This window comes from Phasianus colchicus, chromosome 1 (genome assembly GCF_987193195.1).
Source record: "Phasianus colchicus chromosome 1, bPhaCol1.hap1.1, whole genome shotgun sequence".
Lineage (NCBI taxonomy): Eukaryota > Metazoa > Chordata > Aves > Galliformes > Phasianidae > Phasianus > Phasianus colchicus.
In genome coordinates, this window is record NC_143436.1 from 11,828,585 (window position 1) to 11,852,290 (window position 23,706).

The 23,706-nt window shown below is 37.0% G+C and overlaps 1 protein-coding gene across 5 annotated transcripts in view; it reads left to right on the forward strand.

Annotated features, from left to right (window-relative positions):
• The window catches only part of SEMA3C (semaphorin 3C), a 117,230-nt gene that overhangs the window by 82,561 nt on the left and 10,963 nt on the right, over positions 1-23,706 (forward strand). For all 5 annotated transcript variants that reach the window (XM_031591947.2, XM_031592173.2, XM_031591864.2 and 2 more), the window contains 7 exons: positions 907-1,026; positions 2,201-2,343; positions 4,379-4,493; positions 6,136-6,205; positions 8,932-9,076; positions 12,953-13,175; positions 22,371-22,459. In XM_031591947.2, the coding sequence (XP_031447807.2) occupies positions 907-1,026; positions 2,201-2,343; positions 4,379-4,493; positions 6,136-6,205; positions 8,932-9,076; positions 12,953-13,175; positions 22,371-22,459 (905 nt within the window). The remainder of the gene's footprint in view (positions 1-906; positions 1,027-2,200; positions 2,344-4,378; positions 4,494-6,135; positions 6,206-8,931; positions 9,077-12,952; positions 13,176-22,370; positions 22,460-23,706) is intronic.

Genomic DNA, 23,706 nt, shown 5'->3' on the forward strand with positions numbered 1-23,706 from the left:
CTGTAGGCCCCTTCAGGTACTAGAAGGCCGCTATAAGGTCTCCTTGGAGCTTTCTCTTCTCCAGACTGAAAATCCCCAGCTCTTGTAGTCTGTCCTCATAGGGAAAGTGCTCCCTATGAGGGATGAGAAAGCCCTCTGATCATCTTTCTGGCCACATATATATATTTATGCACAGGCACACAAACACGTATATACAATCTGACTGATGGACAGTTTTCTGCCATTCGCAGGAAGTGGAAGTTCATATCTCTGTTAATGTAGGAATTTTCATGTCTAATTCTGTTCATGCATAATAACCATATACACAGAATTGAGCTCATCAAAGGAGACCATTGTTGCTCTACATCATTCTGAATAAAGTTCTGTAATAAGATTGTCTAGGCTCTGAAGTCAGCTTAAAGCTGCCTGGGGCAACCTCAACAATGCTGTTGGTGGATACTGGCACCAGACCATTAACTGAAATAGCTGTTGTGCCAGTTTATTCCAGCAATGAATCCAGCCCAATCGTTTTGTCTACTTCCATAGCAAAAAAGTTTGTTTAAGTACTTTAGAAAATTGAATGTGACACTTTTTTATAACACTAGCCTGATTTTCCAGTGATCCTTAGCTTTGAATGTTCCAGAACTAAATTCATCTCAAAGAAGGGTTCTCCACATACATAGTTCTGCTGTGACATTTAATTATGCAGTTCCCAGAAGTCTTTGATCAGACTTTGATGATTCTCTCTCATTTTAGTTCATGTCATTGTAAACTGAGGGAAATCCTATTCCCTCTACCCTGTTTTTATCTGTATAGACTCCTGTAAAAATATAGAGTTGACAAGTTTAAAAGTAAAAGTAGATTAGTCAATACATATTTCCCAAACTAGTATATTCACTTTTACTCCTCCATTTCAATTCTTTGCAGATGAAGAGCTTTTTTCAGGAATGTATATTGATTTCATGGGGACAGATGCAGCCATTTTTCGGAGCCTGACCAAGCGGAATGCCGTGCGAACTGACCAGCACAACTCCAAGTGGCTGAGTGGTAAGAGGTGTTTGTTTTACCAAGGCTTTTCATGAGTTTCATTCGAGATTTTCCTTTGTTCTATTTGAAACAAAGAGCTTGTCTTTTAAAGAGCTTTTCTGAATTTAGTGTATAAAGTGTAACCGTGAAGAAATATATAGAAATACATTCTATAGACAATACAGAGCTTTAAAGGACTCAGTGCAGGAGCCAGCCACCTGATTCCTTGTTTTGCATCATGACTAAACTAAGCTTTTCAAGGGGAAATATATGAAAATCTTTCAAATAGCAAGTTGTCAGAAAATCTAACTCTTAAGGAAGTGCCTTCACCTCTAGTGCATAAAATGTTGCCGTATATTAGAAGGTCTCCTGAGGCCTCCCTTCACTTTTCATTATATTTTGGCACAGAAAATTGGAAAAAATAAGTGTTCTGCAGGTGCCAACACCAATAGAAGTGGTGGCCTAATAAAGCATTGCAATAAACTAGCGCATAGTCACTTGCATTTCACAATGTGCACGTAAGAGAGAATGCTGGTAATAGAACTAGTGTGTTTTGCCTCTTAAGTGTAGACATGTATTTCAGAGATCATATGCTCACCATTACAGAATTCTATTATTTTTCTCTCTCACTAGAGCTCCTTTGCAGTGTTTTGCATGTACACTTGACTATGTTTATCAACCTTTGATACGGACTCAAATGCTATTCAAGCTTTTGTATATCCTTCTCTCCTTCTCTGCTCTCTAGGAGTTATGTTCCTATTACTTATGTATTTTTAAAGCACCTTATATGTTAATTTCCTAATGAGTTTTTTAAAAACTTAGTTTCACTTTTTGCCTCAATGAATCTTTGCTGTGAAGTGCCTGTGATAGAATACTGATCCTTCCCTCTTCATCCTCTAAGTCTTTGAATTGCTGTAGTAAACTAATACTCCTGCTTCAACATATGAATCACTTTTCTAGAAATCCACTGTGAGATAAAATATGAGGCAGCAGAAACGTAACGCTGCCAGCTTTAAACTATTTGCCTACTGATATATGATATATACAGACAGGAGGCCAGAGTGTATAGCTTGACCTAGCAGAGCAGTACCTCTATATATCGTGTTTCCTTGAAATAGTCAGTATATGTCAAATCATTGATTGCTTATACTAATGCAGCTTTTGGTTTCATCTCTTTGGTACTCTTTCATTTCAGAGCCTATTTTTGTAGATGCTCATGTTATACCAGATGGCACTGACCCCAATGATGCCAAAATCTACTTCTTCTTCAAAGAGAGACTGACAGACAACAGTGGCAGCACCAAGCAAATTCATTCAATGATTGCAAGAATATGCCCAGTAAGAGCTATTTTATTTGCCAGGTTTTGGGGCAAGCTGCTTGTAAGACACGACAGACTAAATGACTCTAGGTCATTAAAATGATGGAAAGCCCTCTGATTTATTTTCAAAACTAATTTCTGGTTTCTGCTTCCACATTCATAAGAGATGTTATTGAACTCACAGCAAGTTGTTATGTAATCTGGTTATATGTATAATATAACATGGAAATCGAGAGATTCAAGAATTTGTATATTTCTGACTGGCTCAGAAAGGTTACCGATGTTGAATTTCCAAACTTTCTATACTTGGTGAGAGTCAGATGCATTTATTGCATAGAAAAACTAAATTACAAAACAGCAGTCTTTCATACATGTACAATCAAGTTTATAAATATATTGATTAAACTTTCAAATGTTGCTTCCCCTTTTTCAGTGCCTACCCTTTCCAAGTTCATGCATTGATATATGAGTGAGCCTAACTTTAAAAATGTGCATGGGAAAATGAATTTCAGGGATTACAGCCACTCCTGTGCAGTAATTAATTTTCAATCACAGTACTCTTCATTGTCTCTACTTCCTTTTTCATATCTGTAATCAACAGTGTATGAAAATTGATTGAAACAGCTGTGAGTATCTCTGGTGAACTGGATTTTCTTAATGAGAGCAAAATTACAAATGCACAGTTACTGCTAAGTTTTTCATTCCTTCCTTTGGAATGGTTCAGGAAGAAAATTGTGACTGTTTGTTTATTCCCCATCTTTCATCTGGATCTTCTTTAGAACTACTTTTTGATGTTGTGCTAGGGTGGGAGGATGTGTTTGGACTCTGCTAATATGGCTTTGGCAGTTTGATGACCCATGTGATCTGTTTTATAATCTCCATTTTCTATATTTTTGTGAAGGAGTCCAAAGGCCTTTTTGGGTATTTTGCAAGACATTTCACACTATTACAGCTGTATTTGTTATTGTTACTTTTATAATGAAGCCCAGATGATTTTTCAGAGGCCTCAGCCTGTTTAGACTTATACTGAAGTCAGTGGCAGAATCCCAAAGACAATGAAAACAAGTCTGAGCCAGTTGTGCTTGCATATTTGTATACTTGTATACAATCATAGTCATATATCAACACATTTGGGACAGGCCATGTATGCTAGTAAAATGGTGCCAAAACAAACTCAGTGAAAGACCACTTATGGGTAGCCCCAAAAGTCTGATTACCATCTATACGAACATCAGTGAAACATGCACAGCATTTCAAAATCACACATGCCCAACTTCTACATTATCTTTTTTTCATTCTCTTTGGTGACATTGTGATATGCTGTTTGGAAGATGCTGCTGTTACCCAAAGTGTTCACCAGCCGAATAAGGCTGCACAGTATATTTTAGCACCTCCCTACTCCACTGTGTGTTGGAGAGATCCCTGAACAAGCTGTGAACAGGCTAGCTCTGGACCAAGCTATCAGGGCTTGCAACAGTGCAAAGCCAGCTTGATCCATAATAGCCATCATTTCTTAATTTAGTTCAGAGCACTCACCTCATGGGCCAGGATAGCTTAATAGATTATATGGAGCTTTTCTGCTTTCAGGACTAGAAGAAAAATCCCTATATACTGTGCTGTTATGACACCAGCGATAACACGATAATCAAATATAATTCCAGACCTATGATTGCAGTTTAGCATGTAGAGCATGTAGAGTACTGTGAACATTCAGTGATTAATCTGTTGATAGCAAAGACTTCTCCACTCTAAGTATCGGTGACTGATACAGACATTCAGAGTCTGCTCCAACCATAAACTCACACATCTTCAGCACAGCACCTACTGCCTAACCCTCCCAAGGCCTCAAGCCAGCCTGCTCAGAAAATTAGATCTTGGTTTTTGAGTATTTAGATGAAGGGATTTGGTTTAGTCCTAGCTATTTTTTATATTGGATGTAACTGTATAAATCTCTATATTACAGGATGAAATTAATCTGAGGAAAATGTGGGAAAATCCAGTAAAATGTTATCTCTGTTGTATTTTATTTTTCCTGAAACATTATTCCTTTTCAGAATGATACAGGTGGTCAGCGTAGTCTTGTGAACAAATGGACTACATTCTTGAAAGCAAGACTGGTGTGCTCAGTAATGGATGAAGATGGAACAGAAACATACTTTGATGAATTAGGTATGACAAGAACATTTCCAAAAGGTTCTATCTAAATTCTGCACCCTGTACGTACTACTGTACACACTACTGAAACTCCTGCGTCTCCTTAGTTAATAGAGAGCTGGAGCGTTCAGCCTGGAGAAGAGGCTCAGGAGGGATCTCATCAATTTTCCCATAGGGGTGACAAAGAGAATGGAGCCCGACTCTTTCAGCAGTGCCAAGTGCCAGAACAAGAAGCACTGGGCACAGACTGAAACACAGGAGTTTCCATTTGAATACCAGAAGCATTTCTTCACTGTGCACGTGACAGAGCACTGGCACAGGTTGTCCAAAGGCTGCTGTCTCCTCCACAGAGATCTTCAAAAGCTGCCTGGATGTGGTCCTGGGCACCATGCTCTGGGTGTCTCTGGAGGACCCAGGGGCCCTGCCCATCTCAACCTTGCTGGGATTCTGTGAAAATGTTAACATTGAAATGTTGGCCTTGTAGAAATCCGTGGCAAAAATTCCCTTACCTGAAAAAGAAAATTTACCTTTTTGTCAATATCTCTGGGTAATTATCAGCTTTCAGAACTTCTCAATGTTTAGCATCAAGCCACTGTTTTTTAAGAGCTGTGATTTGCAAACCTATTCCTCTTCAACAGGGCAGCAGGAAAATTACTTTCAGTTTTTTCCGTGACAAAATCCAGGAGCATACAGAGTATGAGACAATGTTCTCAGTGTGAGCTCCCACCACAATCCTGTGGCAGTAAGAATACAGCTGCAGCTGGAAACAAAAAAATCTAAGAGAGATTTCACATATAAGAATGTAATACTGGCAGTCATGCACAGTGAAGTCTTTTGCTTTTGACATACTAGAAAGACTGTTTAAAAATTTCAAATTTCTAATGAAGGAGCCACATAAATTAATGGAAAGCTGAAGAATGTATTCTCTTATAAATAGCTCAAGCAGTTCAGTTTTTTTTCAGTAAAATAAGCTTAAGAGCTGACTTGATTATAGTTTTTAACAGCATTTGTAAGGAGAAACTTTTAAAGACTAAATTATTTCTAATTTAAATGTAAAAAAAAAAAAAAGATCAAATGATCAGAGGTGGAAGTGAGCAAGTTCAGATCAGTGAGTAGGCACAGTTTTGCACAGTAGAGTTAATAAATCCCTACACAACAGGCTGGCAGGTTTACACCTCTCATTGTCTTTACTGCAGAACCACATGTTATTCCTATCATGTTGAAAATGAGCTAAGGGTAGGGCATCTAGGGTGTGTACAGGATGATAAAACACCTAATTATCCTGCTTTGGATTATATCCTTCTAAGGGAGCTCTTTGTCTTTGACCTGCTGCCACTTAAATATTTGACTACTGCTAAACAACCTGCTGAAATGAGGTCCAGCTGAGTGAAATGTGAGACATGGATGCTGTGCATATTTGAAAATCTTTGCTTCTTTCTTCATAATGCTAGATGGTGTGGAGTTAATTTCTAACTCTGCTTCTGCAAAGTTTTTGCATATGGTCTATTTATATGATTAATACACTTTTTTTCCATTCCAGTCTGAAGCAAAACTACCACTGACCTCAGCAGGAATAAAGTCTTAATATAAATTGGAAAACAAAGTTTTTAGTAGTGTTCAATAAATGTGGGCTTTTTTGTTTGTTTTGTTTTTTCAGAGGATGTGTTTCTTTTGGAGACAGATAACCCCAGAACAACGCTTGTGTATGGAATTTTTACAACATCAAGGTAAGTGGTTCTGAACTGACCGACCTTCTGCATGAAAACTGAACAAGATGGTTTGTGGTCAAGGCTGTCCTGTACAACACTGTGTGTCTCCTGTGACCCATATTTGCACACAGGAGTAACAGTCTTAGTTAGCAGCATTACCATTACTACAGTATATATGCTGTGCTGCATGGCCCAAGCTGCTCCCTACCATAGTGACAGCTGGCACTGGGAAGGCATTTTTGTTCAGGGCCACTTGTTACTGAGCAGCAGCAGAAGGCTGAAGGACTTCAAAGCAGTGAACTTGTGTAGCATCTGAAAGTGCTTAACACCTCCTGAAGAACAGGCAGCACCCCGAAGGATCAAACCTGGAATTCTTACAGGAATTCATACAAATCATTTCCAGTCTCTCAGCTGGCAGACGATCGTACAGATGGCAAGTAATCCGTGTTGGCTTCAATGAGCTGTAAAAAGATAAACTTATATGGTGTTTGGTGACATCCTTGCAGCTTTAAGCTACCCGTTATCAGTAGTGTTCGCTTATTTGTCAAGTTTAGAAAGCAGTCAGTGAACTCCCAAGGGCAGTGGAAGCATTAGTTATGGCTCACTATGCTGAAACCCTCCACAAAGACAGATCTAACAAATCTACCATTTCTACTTTTTTTTTTTTTTTTTTTTTTGCTTTGTTCTCAGCCTCACCACCTACCAGTACAATAGAATAGAAATAGTTATTTCTTATTAATTTCTAATATGCTATCCTGTAATTTTTAGCTGTTATTGTTTATATTTGGGGGGAGGGAGAAGGGAGGTAAGTGGGAAAACTGCATTTTTAATTTCATTTCATTTATTTGATCAAATCAGCAGAGTTTTTAACTTATGCCTAACAATTCCTTTAAAATCAATTTCCAATTAAATAGCCCTTACATGAGAAAAATATTTGATCTTGATAAACTTCTTTGCTTTTTTCATGTGAATCAGAGATCTGCATTCTCAAATGTGTGAACCAGCCAGGAAAATGTGACTTTGTAATACTGACTGGGGATTAAAAAAAATCCATAACTTGTAAACATCTGGTGCTGTCTATATTTTATGATTCCTTCTACACACAAAAAAAAAAAAAAATGCTGAGGTTATGTAAAACCACACTTATGATTAGGTTGTGGATGTAACGTGCCTGAATTGGAAACTCTTATGCCTAATTCTCCTGGAATTCTTGCAGTGGAAGTGAGGTTTGGTGTTGCAGGACCATATAAGGTGACAACAAAGAAAACTTCACTTATTCCTGGCTCTCAAGCTCTTTTTGCGTTCTGCTTGAGCTTTTACACTCACATGCATTTCGGTAGTCATGAACCACGTAGTTTATGGTTTCTTTCTTTTTGTTTGGCTGGAGATTGTATGTGTTTCACAGTCAAATACAATCTTCATAACTTTTACTTGTTTTTTTCCTTTTTCTTCACCTCCGTAGACCTCCAACTCCTAACAGTAGCAACAGAGATATGTCCCACCAAATAATAACTATTAGTACTTTTATCAAAACCATACTGAAGGAATAAAGTAATATAAATTATCTTGGTGACATAATCTGCTGTAAATCTAATGTAAAACATCTGAAATTATTAAAAGCATTTTTTTAAAAACCTATTAGCTCCTACAAAAATTTCCACAAATAATATAATTCATCTAGAAGGTTCTTCCTGCTAATACATATATAGCAATGTGGTTTGATGGGTAATCTGTAGCACTTGGTTTGATTAGACACTATGTAAATGCAGATTTGAAAATTTCATGTTTTCAGTTTTCTTCTGGAGTGATTTTTTTCCTTCATTGACTGAAAACAGAGAGTTACTTAGATTATCACTGAATCTTTGTCCTTCAGTTGACATCAGACATATTTTAGACTGTCTACACTTTACTGGGATGAATATCCCAAGTCTTACATGCAGTGAAAGTAAAAAAAGAGACAATTAATTCATAGCACTCAGTCTTAGCATTACCCTAGGAGTTATTCCCCTGGTGCCTTGCATAGTCACTGTGTGATGGAGGCCATTCAGAGCTTGTGCTGTTTGAGGAGATATCAGACCATTGCTGGAGCCGTAGCACTGGAAAAAAAGCATGCTCTCCTCTTACAGACCTCTTCCTTTCTCTTTAGGAAGCTTATATTTCAACTCCCTTTGAGGACTGCATAGGAGTATAATTCTCTTACAGCCACAACCTGTCCCCATTTTGCTTAGAACAGCTGGTAACTGATTGTAGTGATTTAACAATTTTTAATTGTGCTGGATGTTTTGATTAACATTTTAGCCATGAATTGTGGGAGGCTTACGGTGGTCTTGTGGTTAATATATTGATAGGGAGTTCTGGAGATCTCTGCTGAGCTTAGCAGCACAAAGTTTATAAAACTCTTGTCTCACTTAAGACAGCAATATTTTTGCCTCTGATTTAATGGGAATCACGTTATATTTTTTTATATTCAACATTTGAAAAATTTCTTACTCCTATCACAGAGCTAGTTAAGTCCTTCCTTCTCTTTTCAGTTCATGGTTCAAAAAAGTTGCTTAGTCCTAAAAGTTAATGGTGTATATTGGAAACCTAGATTGGTTAACTTATAGTAAATCCATGCTATAGAAGTATTAAATTGTATTATGTTATTTTAGAAGTACCTTTCAGCACTGGAACATACAAATTAATGGAAAATCTACAGAAATGTTGGTAGGCTAAAATGCTAACCTTATCCTATTGTTTTCCAGCTCCATTTTTAAAGGCTCAGCTGTGTGTGTGTATCATTTATCTGACATCCAGACTGTGTTCAATGGGCCATTTGCACACAAGGAGGGCCCAAACCATCAGCTGATTCCATATCAGGGCAGAATTCCATACCCACGACCTGGCACTGTAAGTACATAATATGTTTATAGAGGCTTGCCAATTACTTTTCTTTGTTTAATATATAAATAGGTATTATTTATTCCAGGAGAACAGTCTGTATGTGACTACAGCACTTAGTTACAGTTCAGAACAATTTTATTTGCTTCTCACCTTACCATTCAAATCGTGCAGTATCTGGAAATCTTCCATAAAAAAAGAACTGTCATTGTCACGTAAGATATTAATCTCTCTTCTTTCTGCTCAAAGATGGTAAGAGTTATTTCACTAAATAACAGTCAGATGTTTAAAATGTACATTTAAATTTTGTGTGCAGGATTTAGCAAAAGATAATTACATAAATAAGCATACAAGTGTGTTCAATGTCTGGATCCAAACCTCTGTCTTTGGACACCATTTTTAATATTTTAGTGCAGTTCTTAGTGGTTGTAAGACTTAGAACTTTGTGTTCGCAGATCTCTAAAATTAGTTAATCAATACATGATATTCCACTATGTTCAAATGCTAGCATTGTTCCGTCTTTGCCATTAATTCATACAGCTCTAATCTGATGAGTTCACTGAGGCTTTAAGTTTAAACTTAACATAAATAAAAAATAAATGGCCCATTTAAATAGGAAGTATCGTGCTCTTGTGATTTCAAAATTTCCTACTGCTTCAAAATATTGTATCTGTATATATTTCCTCAACCACTGCCATGTTATTCTTAGTCCGCCAAGAAGGAGGTTCGTCTCATGGAGGTATTCCAGATGAGCCTGAAGGAATCCAGCAGCACAATGGAAAGGAAAAAAGAAAATTCAGATTTCGATTTGACATAGTAACAAAAAATATCTATCCTTTTCAGACATGCTGGTGAACTTTTAATTTGAAGATAAATTCTTAACTCACACCAAAAACAAAACTGAAACAGGGTCTTTTAAGATGATCATTAGTGTTTTTCTGATCAATGAATTTTTTTCTGTTTCCTCCCAAATCAGCTATAGCATAATATCCCAAAGGTGTGTTTTCTACAATGGGCCTTCTCTGCTTTTGTTTTCTACACCGTCAAAATATTCTACTTTTTTACATGCATACTGCAACCTCTGTTTTTCGGTTATGTCAGAACCTGTAAAAATCAGGTCATCAAGAGAGAAATTGTATTCTTAGGGTTAGCTGTGAATTTCCAAGCATGCATACTAAGATACACAAACCCTTTTCCTCTGGAACAAATGTTACTGCTACTTCTAGGATGCTGAACTAGACAAGGATGATTTTTTTTTTTATAACATGGAAAATCCTACTTTATAGTTGCCTAGAGAGATATTCATACTAAAACTTTGGACAGAAATGAACATTTATTATGTTTCAGTACATTGGATAAACAGTGAAAGGGGGTCAGTGTAGTTTCTGTAGAATTAAATAAAGCAATACATACATTTGGCCATAATCAATTCTGCAGATTTTGGCTGCTGTTTGCTAAATACCAGTGGTTTCTTATTTCTCCGCAAGCAAAACTTACTTATGGAAAAAAGAAACTATATAATTGGCAGCTTCCTACTACGTTCAGTCGTATTTGAAGATAGTTCCATTTTTCAGTTTATAGAAATAGTTTCTCTACCTACAGTACATTGAAGAATATACTGTAAATGAAACAATTCTGATTCTGTCTGTAATCAGTGATCAACTGTGAACATAATTACTGTGTAACTGAGCTTTTGAATGAGGTGTGGAGGATACAGATTCAATCCCTTCAGGAAAGGGAAAATTTATAGTGTTCTTCAGTAGCATCTTTCATTTGGTATTGGTTTATATGGGGAACAGCAAAAGAATGAATTGATTAAATATGTTTTTTTTTTTTTTGAAGACTTGCACAGAATAGTGTTTTAATGTAAGTTTTTAGAGTCATACTTGAGTGAAAAATAGCACACCATTTTGCAGGAAGTCCAAGACATGAGTCTTTATGATCTCCAAGTCAAGAATGGAAGGAGAACAGAAAGCATCAGAGAAAATCTTCTTTCAGCTGCATGAGACAAGAAAGTTTAATTTGAACTTCAGGTGAAACAGAGTCCATCTAGAGAGGAAACATTAGCTGGAAGGTCACTACCAAGAAGAATAATCTTGCTATTAACCCCTAGATTTATGAAGATAGTTATTTTATCATCACTTGTTACTAATCATAGTAGATAGCTCCATCCATTTCCTGCAAGACTGGATGGAAGTTCTATGGAAGGAAAAATTAGATTTTGTCAGCTGTCTTAGAAAGCCAGCATGTAGTATCATCTGTCATGAGCACCTAACCAAAACTGTCAGGATAAATAATTAAGTTCAGAAGAATCAATTGTCAAGCACTTCAGACGGGAAAAGAGAGCCACATTTGAGCTGACTTCCAGTTTTTTCTGCCGAAGGTAACTAATGGTGGAGCAGTTTCTTTTAAACTATTCCTACCAGCACCAGAATCTAATTTCAAAACTTGGTATTAGGCTACGGTCCACTCTGTAATTGATTCTTGGCATTGCTTAATGAATAGTTAATAAGGTGAACAAAAACAGCTTTTAGTGGCAGGAGTAGAACTGACACTCCTGCCTGGTGTTTAGAGGGATCCCCTGACATGCAAAGACCCAGATCTTAATGTTTGCTTGCATCAGGTATGCTGGACATATGAGTCATATACCCATGGTAAGTTTCCTAGTATCTCAAAGTATGATTCATTTTACATCATCTTAACCATATAAAAGCAGGGTGTCTAGTCTGAATTACTGACTGTAGAGGAAAGCTAGATGGCTAAGAATAAATGTCTAACTTTGAGACAGCAGAAGTCAGGTGAGGTGACACTATCCCTAAGCTACTAGCTATTTTTGTGTCTGTGGTTCTGACTACAAATTCCATCCTAGACCTAAGAATTGTCCTCATCAAAAGGAAGGAAGAAGTTTTCATGAAATGTTTTGTACTGAGCAAATAAAGATTTTCCAACTGGAAAATAATCTGTTGAAATGTTTCTGAATAGCTCCAGTATTCCTAAGAGAGGTCCATATCCCAGCAATCTGACAAGGAGGGAATCTCAGGAGCAGCAGTGAAAACTGAAATATCAGTGGCTGAAGTAGTTGTGTAAATGAGCGTGGGTACTTCCAGCACAGTGTACCAGACACTGACATAGCTCCTGACATCTTAGAATCATAGAATCATAGAATCTTGTTTTAGGTTCATTCTCAGCAGGCATTTGAACTTTTTAAGACTGCTTTTACTTTCATCTTGAAGTTCAGAATGCCTCAGGGCTGATTATTTTAGTGGTTATTCGCTGCATTTAAAGAAGTGGAATACCAATGGATTTCTGTGTTTTCTTGTAAAAGATGGGGTAGGTAAGATCCTGTGAATGATTAACTGTCTCAAGATATCAAATATCCTACTTCAAACCTATACTACTGCTTTTTCAAATGAAGACAAATCAGAGACATTTTCACTGTCTTATAATCAGAATAATGACTAGAGGGATATTAACCAAATTACATTTGGGTATCAGACTTTACCTTTTATCTTTGTGCTAGTTCTATAACAAAACAAATGCATCTTCCCTGTCAATTACTTGGATTTGTTTTTTTCAAAAGCATGTCTGGAAGTATAATGAATGTGGAAATAGTATGGAAGTATGGAACTTAGCCATCATCCTGGATTTTAATATTGCAAAATTATGTTTGTGCTTGCTTTATCTGAATTGATGGGAGATAAAAGCATAACTAATCAAGTATTTCATGCCAGTTACTGGAATACAATTATTTTCAGTCAGTGTCTGAAGTGTTCTTTTGGGAACTTATTTTGCAGCTCTCGGTCAATATTTGTAAATGAATTAGAGAGGAAATCTCTCTGAACGATGGTAAGCATTGCTAAGCTTTACTGTGCATATTTTGTGCAGTGTCCAGGAGGAGCCTTCACACCCAATATGCGGACAACCAAAGAGTTTCCAGATGATGTTGTGACCTTCATTAGAAATCATCCTTTGATGTATAATCCCATTTACCCAATACATAAGAGGCCATTAATCATCCGGATAGGAACGGACTACAAGTATACAAAGATTGCTGTGGACCAAGTGAATGCTGCTGATGGAAGATACCATGTCTTGTTTCTTGGAACAGGTAAGGCAAAATTAGCAGTAATTGTTTTCATCCGTTGCTTTATAATTTGCATTGATAATATATGCTTACTTAAACATATTTAGTATTTACAGAAGTGTCTACAGAAATACATAAATTTTGTTTGTTTGTTTGTTTGACTTTCTGTTTATTTTTGTTTCCTTTGAGTCTTAACTATGTGCAAGAGATATAATGTATCAACATGAATTTTACCAGAAACATAAATCAACACTAGGATATTTTCTATTTGATCTAAATTATAATTCTTGTCATGAATACGGTTTCTCATCACTGTGATTCCATACTAGAATTTGACTCTCTCTAACGTGCAGAAATTCCAAAATCTGACTATGAATTGTTCTGTGTACTCTCATCACCTTTATTTAATACACAGAGAAACTACATCTGAAAAAAAAGACAATCTGATGTTAGAGGACATTATATGCAGAAATCACATACAAAAGTGAAAATATATAAATATTTAGCACAGAGAGATAAATGGTTGGATTCTTACTAGCAGTGGATACAGAGAATTTTATCCAAGCATTCTAAAATAATTTCTAATATGACCGACATTTTGGTTTTAGCTACATTAAATTTGAGTCCGAGGTTATGCTTCTGAAGTCTGCTGGGAACACATCAGTGATTCTCGTACTGATCAAATTTGATTTTTCAAAAATACTCAGATATGTATCTCACTCTCTTGATTAAAGCAGACAAGCAGAGTGGAGCTCTGGCTAGACTATAGGATTCATTCACATGTGAAACTCCCACTGGCTTAACAGGGCATTATGTGTTGATATACGCAAAGGCTAATCTTTTTTACTACAGATGTTTTCAAGTAGAACAAAGGAAAAGAGCTTGAGGAGAACAAATATATCTCTAAACATCAGAAAATGATTACAGAGATGGCTTGTATTGCTTTTATGGTTCACCTATTATTGGGGTTCTGGTTATTTTCTGCTTGTAAAAAAAAAAAAAAAAAAAAAACGTCTGCCAGCAAACTCACATGGGACTGGGAATAACCAGCCTGATATAATGGATTTAGGAAGCTGGTGGTAAAAGCATTTTCAAGAATGTCAAGCTTCTATAGGGATGGAATTATAAGGAAGTCTCTTCAGTCTTCTTGGAAAAACGTCCCTAGCTATCAAAATTGGCAGGGTACCCTTGTGCCGAAAGAGGCTAAATGCATACTGCACTGTATTAGCAGAAGTATATCCAGCCAACAAGATACTCAAAGAGTACCATATCCAGTCAAGGGCTCCGCAGTACAGGGAAAACATTGACACATATTGGATTGAGATTACTTGATGGACTGTAGCATGTGATGTATGAGAACAGGATGAGAGAATTGGGTTTATTTAGAGAAAGCAAAGTAGAGATCTCATTGCTGTCTACATCTATTTTATTTATTTAATGGGAAAAGATTCTACTCAAGATCTTCATTGTCAAGATGCGATGCAAGAGACACAAGCTGGAATATGAGACATTGAAATTAGATAGAAAAGAAAATTATTCACCACTAAAGGGGTCAGATTTTGGAACAGAGGTCCAAAGAGGTTGTGAGTTCATCTTCAGAGATTAACAGGATTCAAAGCCCAACAGCAAATGGCCCTGAAAACCTTACTGTAATTGGACCTGCTTCAAGAGGAGTATTGCACTGGATAACTTCTAAAGGTCACTTACAGCCCACAGGGTTCTGTGGTTCAAGGACAGGAAATAAGAAAACAGAAATACTTATCTCATCTTGTATCACACCTCTACCAGGTTACCATTTTCTGTACTGTGAGGTCTTGGTGTATTGTAAGACATTGTTAGGATAGAAAAATCTCTAATTAATAAACTACAGTAAAAACTTAATCCATTTTAAATCTGGGCATTCTAGTTTTCTTGGTAGGCAGTTGTTAAATAATTTTTAAAGCATCCTTTGATCCCACTTACAAGGTCAACTTATGCTAATTAGGTCAGGTCTTCTTTGTTTTTCTCCCTCCCTAACATACAGCCACATTTTCTGTTTAATTAACGCAATTGCAGTTCTCAACTTTCAGACACTTTAGAGTCATAATTCTTCTTTCCTTCAGAGGTAAAGAAAAACAGTTTTCACACACTACTGTGGAAATATCAGAAGCATTAATAGATACTATCCCAACTATTCTTATACAACTCCTCAAGAACTCTGCTGTCTGTTTTAGGTATTTTTTTATATAGTGGTATCATTGGTTTAAAATGTTCTATAAACATCTAATGTCAATTGGAGTAAAATCCTACTAAAGATAAGTAGAGAACATGAGACATAGACTTTTCCAAACAATGCAGGATTCTTCATGTAGCAGTGTTAGTTAATACTGAAAATGCATAGAAAATAATGAATGTGCATGAAAATACACAATAAAGACATGTAACATTGCAGTGATTCTGCATGATATAAACACAAGCCATTTCATTTTATACTTCAATGAACTACAAACCAATCTTTATGGTGCCTGTGATTCATTTAAGGCATTAACATACCTCAGCTTGTACTTATGTTTTGTTTGTCCTCTTCCAAGTACCAGCACAAGGTTTGCTTTGGACAAAATACACACCCTGCAGCCCTCGATATTTATGTGCATTGTTTTTACCTTCTGCAGTACACCAGAGACAAAGATCACTGTCTGCCTTCCAGTTAGTGTTGAGGGTGGGCATTATTATTCCTGAGTAGAGCACAGTGACTCCCTGAGACACTAATACCTTCCAAGATCTTCCTCAGAAGAAACCGACACAGTGAAAGTTACTGTGTTTCTCAGCCCTCTTAAATAAAAGTGATCAAGTTTCAGCCACTGAGAGGATAAACTTGTTTTCTTTATTCGCTGCTTTCTGTGAGACTCAAGAGAATACGATAGAGATATTAACTGTCAGAAGGAATGCAGAGGGGATTTTCTTCGGTGTCAGTTCATCCCAGCAAATGGAAAAAACACACTGTGTAGGAGAATTTCATGTGATAATTTCTTTGGGAGCCTAGTGCCCCACAGCCAGAGACAATGGGGCTTGGCACCTGGTGACAATTACATTCAGTTCAGATGATGAGTTACTGCTGCTGAACTGAGATGTTGCCAGCCGTGTCTGTCACTGTCAGTGACCTGTCTCATGCTTGAAACTGGAGTGTTTTATGTCTTGCCAGATGCAGAGCACACAAAATGTTTAGCTTTTCCTCTCTTCCTCCTCTATAGCTTCAGTAATAAATCAGTTCCTGGATGCAAGTGAGGAATAACAGAAATAGAAAGCTCAAAGAACCCCAGTGGTTTTCATGATGTAGCTGTGGTCTGGAAGGGTGTAGGCAGCTGTGTCACTTTTTCACATTAATGTGAACTTAATGTAGTGTTTTCTTTGCACCCTTGGACAAAAATGTTGAGTTTACAGGGGCTAGTCCTTGCCGAGAGTCAGTATGTTGCTTTTCTCTCCCTTTTCTGTCACTTACGTAGCTAAGAAAATAAATCCCATGAACAGATATTATTATTCTTGCAGCATTCCACCCGCTTTTCAAATAATAAGGATCGCTTGTTTTTCTGTACTGTTCAATGTGAAGACTCTCAAACCACTTAGGGAAACTTTCCAGTCCACCCAAAATGGTCTCTTCATCCCCTTTTGAGCCAACTTAGAATAAGAAGAATCAAGTCTTTAAGCTAAATAGCAGTGCTACAAGAGAAGAGTATTGTGTACCTTAACTTCCCAGAAACCAATGGGATAATTTACTTTGAAATAATGTAATCACTTATTTGCATATTTGACAGGAGCAGTGATGATAATGCTTTTTTTCCTATGGAATGAGTAATAACATATTAATTTATCCCATTTTTATGGTAGCTCACAATTCAATTTTGCAGTTTTTGATTCACACTAGAATTTCACTTTAGCCGGTCCAATTTTATGTAGAGAATTCAAGAGTACAATGTTTTCCTAGTTTATCCCTTGGTAGATTGTTTTGCATTTGAGTTTTAAGAACAGCAGTAAAAGAGCATGAGAACATTTTCCTGAGATTAATATTTATTTTTTAAGCATGCCACCTACTGCTTGCAGTATGAAAGCCTTCAGTCTAACTCCACACACTTGATCGCAAAACCAAGAGATTGTGCATGTGGGTTTTTTTATTGCTCATGGTGTTACAAAAGTATTTAAATGTCTGGGTCAAACTTGGATATATTAAGCAGACATGAGCACCAATATGTTTTTTTTTTTCAGCTCCTTGCCATCAATATAGGGTATGTTTTTGTGTGAAGAGGTCTAAGTGATTGCCATGAAAAGGCACTTCAGGTTTCATTCTGGCTTATTCAGGTGATTAATGTGGGCCAAATGCATTTGATGTGGCATGAGGTTGATTAATGTTTTTAATAGCTTTTCTGATGCAACACTTGTTTTCAGTCTGGAACAGTAAGATAAGTGCTTTCCAAGCATCAGGTTGTAATATAGTCTTAAAGATATGAATTAATTGTGAGAATACTTGTTTCCAGGGTGTCATATGATGACCATCTTTTTGGAAAACATAACTTTGCTGACAACCTTAGTCTCCACTAACATACACAATAGCCAAAATCATGTAATAAGCTACAGATTCTAACAGAAATCATCTAGACAGAAGAGCACGGGTGCCTCCCAAAGCTGTAATGCTACAGCTACCTGTCTGTGAGTGTGCAGGGGTGAGTCATTCAACACCTCTTAGTGACCAACTCATCCAAAGGTTTTTCAAAGCTTCTTAAGAAGATATGTAAAGCAGATTTTCCTACACACTGGTTTCTTCTTATTTTTTGTTCAATCAAGATCATGGTGTTTCCAGAAGTTTGACCAAGCTCGATCTATCTGAAAATTTTGCCCCCAGGTATGGCTTGTACCTGACTTTTTGTTCTTCGATGCAGCTTGAAATGATTTCATCAAGTTTCACAGCAACAATGTGAGATGGGGAAAAAAAAAATGCACCCATTCAACAGATGATGAAGATATGTGGCTGTGGTTAGAGCTCTGATTTACAGCTGAGTGTGGAGATGTCTCTCAGGCCTCACTGATTACTTGCCACCATCTCAGGTGCTTTGCTGAGACTGAATATTGTCTCAAGCAGAGAGATTTCGAGAATTCTATCCACACTTTCCTTTCTTTTTTTCCAATAATTTTATCTATCTGCAGCTGGTTCAACTCAGTTTAGAGACCAAAAGTAATGAATCTGGCAGTGGGCTGACAAGTTCAACATAGTGAAAAGTTTACGAAGGGCTTGCCGTGACGTCTGATGTACCAGGGGCTAAAACAGGAGGCCTCTCTGTGAAGCTCTTAGCAGAACAGCAGTTGATGTCCAATGCAGTCATTATTTTATGATGTTTAAAAGTCAGGTTTTTGATTTGTTGTTGGTTTTGTGCATGCAGTGTGGGTCGGAGGTGACTGGGTCCTGTCTCCCTGATACTCACCATGCTGACAACTGCAGTGTTCACTTAGGACTAGGGAAAGAAAAGCTAGGAGGAATTCGGAGAATGAGATTGAAATTCAGACCTACAGACTCAGCTCCTGGAATGCAGATTCCATCCAAATACCTGCATATTTTTCATCACTGATCACTAAGCTTTGCCTTTTCTATTGCTCATGTTCAATCAGACCAGGAATTGGTGTTGCTTTGAGGCACTAGTATTAATGAAGCTCAGTTGATTATTACAAGCCCCAAATTATGATTTGCATTTCAAGGGAGTCTTTGTTCTTTTAGCCTTACTATCATTCTTGATGTTATAATTATTTATTTATCTTTCCTTCTTCCTTTCTTGGGTGCTATCTTCCTCCTCAGTGTATTTCCCACTCTGCATAATCTCTACTCCGTCTTTTAGCCTACAGGACATCAATGCTTTTCTCCCTTGCCATTCCCTGCTTATCAGTCCTCTCAGAAGGGAATGTGTTCTCACTGACATTGTCTTCCACGTGGAGCTTGGAGACTGCAGTTGCTCAAGCAGTTTTGAAACAGAAAAACAGTCATTATGAGTTGTCCTGTCATCTTGCTATCAGCTCGAGGGAGATTCCTCCAGACGTCCATCTACCCTCCACTCCCAACCTGGGGATGAAGCGAGGTTACAAGCAGTTCCTGGTGAAAAGTCAGGGCAACAGTGAGCATAAATCTGTCACTTCACCTGGGACATTCTAGCAGTGGGTTTACATTCTGGAGACACATTAGCTTTTTTCACAACTATGTGAAATCGTAACAATATAGAACTGCTTTCAAGGGGATTTCTGGAAATACAAGTAAACAGAAGAAATAATCTTGTTCACTTTTATGATATTCACAGAATTAGCTTAAATTTCATGCTGTGACATGAAAAAATGTGACTAACTCAATGATCTTGTAGCTGGCTCACAACACAAAAGATTACCTGTTATGAAATACACTGGAAAACAGCTCAGACACTGTTATTTTGTGTTCATTTCCTGCAGTGCACAGCACTGCATCCTTTCCAACTTTCCTTCTGGCCCAGGAATTCAGTTTGCTGCCTTGCTGTTAAAGAAAATAAGCAAATACAATTTTCAAAAAAACTCAGATGTGCCATAAGCGTTCTGACATGAACACATAGAAATGACTGATGGCAGCTACTGTGCTTACAATGGGGACTTCAGTACTACTGAGGAAGGAATAAGAAGTGTTTTCTAAGCACAAATATTTGCTTTTCATCTATTAAGGAACGGGCTAAGCAACAGTAGAAGGACTATTTTCAGAAGGAGTGGAGAGTTATGGCCCATAAGCATTATTGGAAGTATCTATATTTATATATACAGGCTGCTGGAATTCCCTTCTCTAAGTGGTTTTATTTAATGAGTAGCTTTCTATTGCCTACTTCACCTAACAGGAAAATTTATTCTAAATGTTGCATTAACTTTACTAATTGCTTTAAAACAAGGGAGCATATCTTTCTGCAACGATCTGTCCCTAATTGTACAGTAATGAGTCAAAGGGAATGGTAAAATATTGAGTTAAATGGAATGACTAGTAAGGTAAACAGTCCTTAACTCTGTGTATTTTGCTTGGTTGTGACAAAAAGGTAGATAGGAACCCAGTTTTTAAATACCAAAGGTTACTAGGACACAAGGGCTTGGCATCAGGCATTATCAGTATTTTCTCTCAATGCCCTGGATTAAAGCTCCCCTCAGGTTCTGATTTCAGTTTCGAGAAATGTTTGAGGACCAAAAACAATTTAGGAATTTTAGATGTGTGACATGCCCTGTTGGATCACTGAAATAAACTGGTTCTTCAGTTCTTTGGAAGCTCAGCTTCACACTCCTTTGTAGTTAGGGTCACTGTCAACGTGCTTCATATCCTGTAAGTCAGGGTCACAGGTAGCTGGCACTTTGCAAGCAGCTGAAAAAAATCACAAAAAGCTGCAACTCCTTCCTGCACTTCTGATGCAATGTTCTAGATTGTATAGTTTAATATTTGACATTGATAAAGGGATGCAAAAAGACGGAGGTAGGCTAGACTTAAGCTGTGTATATTTGTGAATGGATTATTCCCTTTATCAGAAATATACCCATGCACACACACACTTGCTTCTCCTTAGCTGTAGTGAGAGATGCATCTGCAGCAGTTTAAAGCTTCGGTGTGTCTTGGCAGTTTGTAAATCTCTCTCAGGTTCCCATAGCTTTGCTAATACTGGCACCCAGTCTAGACCACAACTGTGCTATCAAGATTTAGTTTCAATAATATTTCTTTGGAAGGAACTGGTTTATCGTGCCATTGTATAATAAGAATAAATGTTCTCCATAGAAGATTTTCATGAAAAATCCATGTATAATGTGCTCTGAGCATGCACAGTTGATAGCTACGGATTTTTAAGTCTTGTCTGCTTTCAATTTCTCTTTTCTATTTTCTATTTTAAATAGCAACTTATTGTGTTGTGTTCTACATGTGAGGTCAGGTCATTATATGCCAATATTCTGGCCATAAACCTTAATTTTTAAAATAAAATGCTTGGTTACTTTCTAGATTCCTTCAGGGAAATAAGAAGATGTAAATTATTTATTGCAACCAACTTGCCCTACAGTTCCAGCTATGGAATTTAGTCACTGCCCTTAAAAGCAAAGGGAAAATTGCAGTTTTTCAGTTTACATAGTCTACATCATGAATTGCCAAACAGGAAACTGAGATTTCCTTTCCTCTCTCACAAATTCATAAAAATACACGTAGATACTTACCTCTATTGTGCTGTACTCATGTTTTACTAACCACAAAAGTCTATACCGCTCATAAAACTTTTGAAGGCCAAACAGAATCTGTACCACGTGTTCCCATTCCTCAGATTGTACTCCGACAAATTTCCAGGCCTTTCAGATTACTTCTTCCCAGAAAATGTCAACCTTCTGATTCCCTATAGTCTTTCTTTTCTTTCTTTTCTACCACATCCAAAATACTTCAGTGCATGTCTCAGCTTTTATGAACCTCCACAGAATGACTCCTCCATTTTGTATTTCTTTCCACATAAATTCACTAAAACACTAATTTTCTTACTCATGTTATCTACTCACAAAAGCACCACCACTGGCACATCATTTTTGCTTCTTAATTATTTCTTCAACCTGAGGGGCTTGAAACTGTATTTTGACATAGCAACTGTAACTGAGTCATTACAGTGTCTTCTCCTTGCCTTTTTTCCTTTTTCCTCATGGACCAAAAAAATAACTCCTACTAATATATAAAGGGCTTAAGTATTGCTTGATTTTTCTGGAAAAAAAAAATCTTTCTGCTTATTATTTTTAGAAGTAGATTAAGTTATTCTTTGGAATATTTACCTTTCCTGTCATCAGTTGTCATTTCATATTATTACTGAGTATGAATACACTTCAACTATACAGTAGCTCTCCTTCATTTTCTGCTCTGTTTTCACTGTAAAATCATTACTGATTTTGATTGATTTTTTCAGGTAGAATGATAACAATGATGGTACTTACTCCAGTCTTACCATGACTTCTTCTTGAAGTTCATGTATAAGAATAATACTATTTACAGTCATGTAGAAGTTATCCACAATCTGTGACTTGTGAGGGAGTCATCTCATAGTGCTTTCTCACCCCAAATTAATATTTTTTCAAACCTTTCTTTGTGTCATAGTGCTGGCTTTGGTGTTTCTTTTCATATTTAGTAATGTTTCATCTTTTTTTTTTTTTTCCTCTCTCTCACGTGGTTTGATTTTTTCTCATCTTTTCTAGATCAAGGAACTGTACAAAAAGTTGTTGTCTTACCCACCAACTTCTCTGCAAGCGGAGAACTCATTTTAGAAGAGCTGGAGGTTTTTCAGGTTTGGCTTGCTCCTACATTTACTCTTCCAATGTGTATGTTCACACAAACACTTTGTTCTAAAGACTTTGGCAAGGGCAACTGTGACTTGATAAAAGATCAAGTGAATGTGCCTACTGTCAGCTTGATACCCACCCAAAGAGCAAAAAAAAAAAGTCTGAATGAGGACTATAGGGAGGCTTAAATCCCTTTTTAACCTGTATATAAGTTGCTTATTTTTTATGTTGTCATACTATATAGAAGGATTTTGATAGTGTTCTTATAAGGTTATGTTATAGTGGCTTCTGAAATGCAACTTTTGTCATTGGCATGACATATTGAGACTAGTCCTATTTACAGATGAAATCTAAGATTTTTAATTATCTGATATTTTTCCTAATTCTGGGCTGCAGAACTGAAGCAAACTAGTGTTTTTGCTCAGCTGCACATCTTCAAAGCTTCTGGAGTAAAAAACTCAACAAGATTAACACAACATGAACCAAAAAGAAACACAAGCATCTATGGGAAAAAATAAAGGAATAGCCTCTGTCAGTCACTCTGGCATGTAGCAGCTTGTAGTAACCTAAAGAAAACATTCATCCTCATGTTGAAGATTCCCCTTCACATTTCTGAATGGGATGCTCTTTAAAATAAGTAGCCTTAGGGCAAATGATGTTATTCATCTATAAACTTAGATAAGGGTTTTGTCATGGGCTTTTCTTCTATTTTTCTTCTATTTCACTGAGAGTATACAATAACAAAAACGTAAGCTTTTTATCTAGACATGCAACAATAGCTATTTCACTAAGAAAGGAATACTTTCTGTGTCAAGCTTCAAAAAAGCATAATAAGCTCTCCTAGGCTTTTGTTGAAAACCTCCCTTTGAAAAAGATATATGTAAGTAATACTACTTAGAGTGCCATTTGCCCAGTTATTACTTACTCCATTTACAGAAAGTAGACAGGTGGGATTAGAGGAATCTTGATTCTAAGCCTCATTTCTGGGTGTCTCTGCACAGACCTTTTTATCTCAAACATTCAAAATCATAGTACCATAACTACAGCAGTTGCAGTCTGTGCGGGTGGTGAGGCAGTGTTTTCATGAGTCTCTCCAAGAGGTGGGAATGAGATCACTGGTTTTGTGCTAGTAAATATAGAGAGTAAGCAAAGCAAAGATTCCGGAATATAAACAAGATCATAGAATCATAGAATCACAGAATCACTCGGGTTGGAAAAGACCTTAAAGATCATCAAGTCCAACTATGACCTA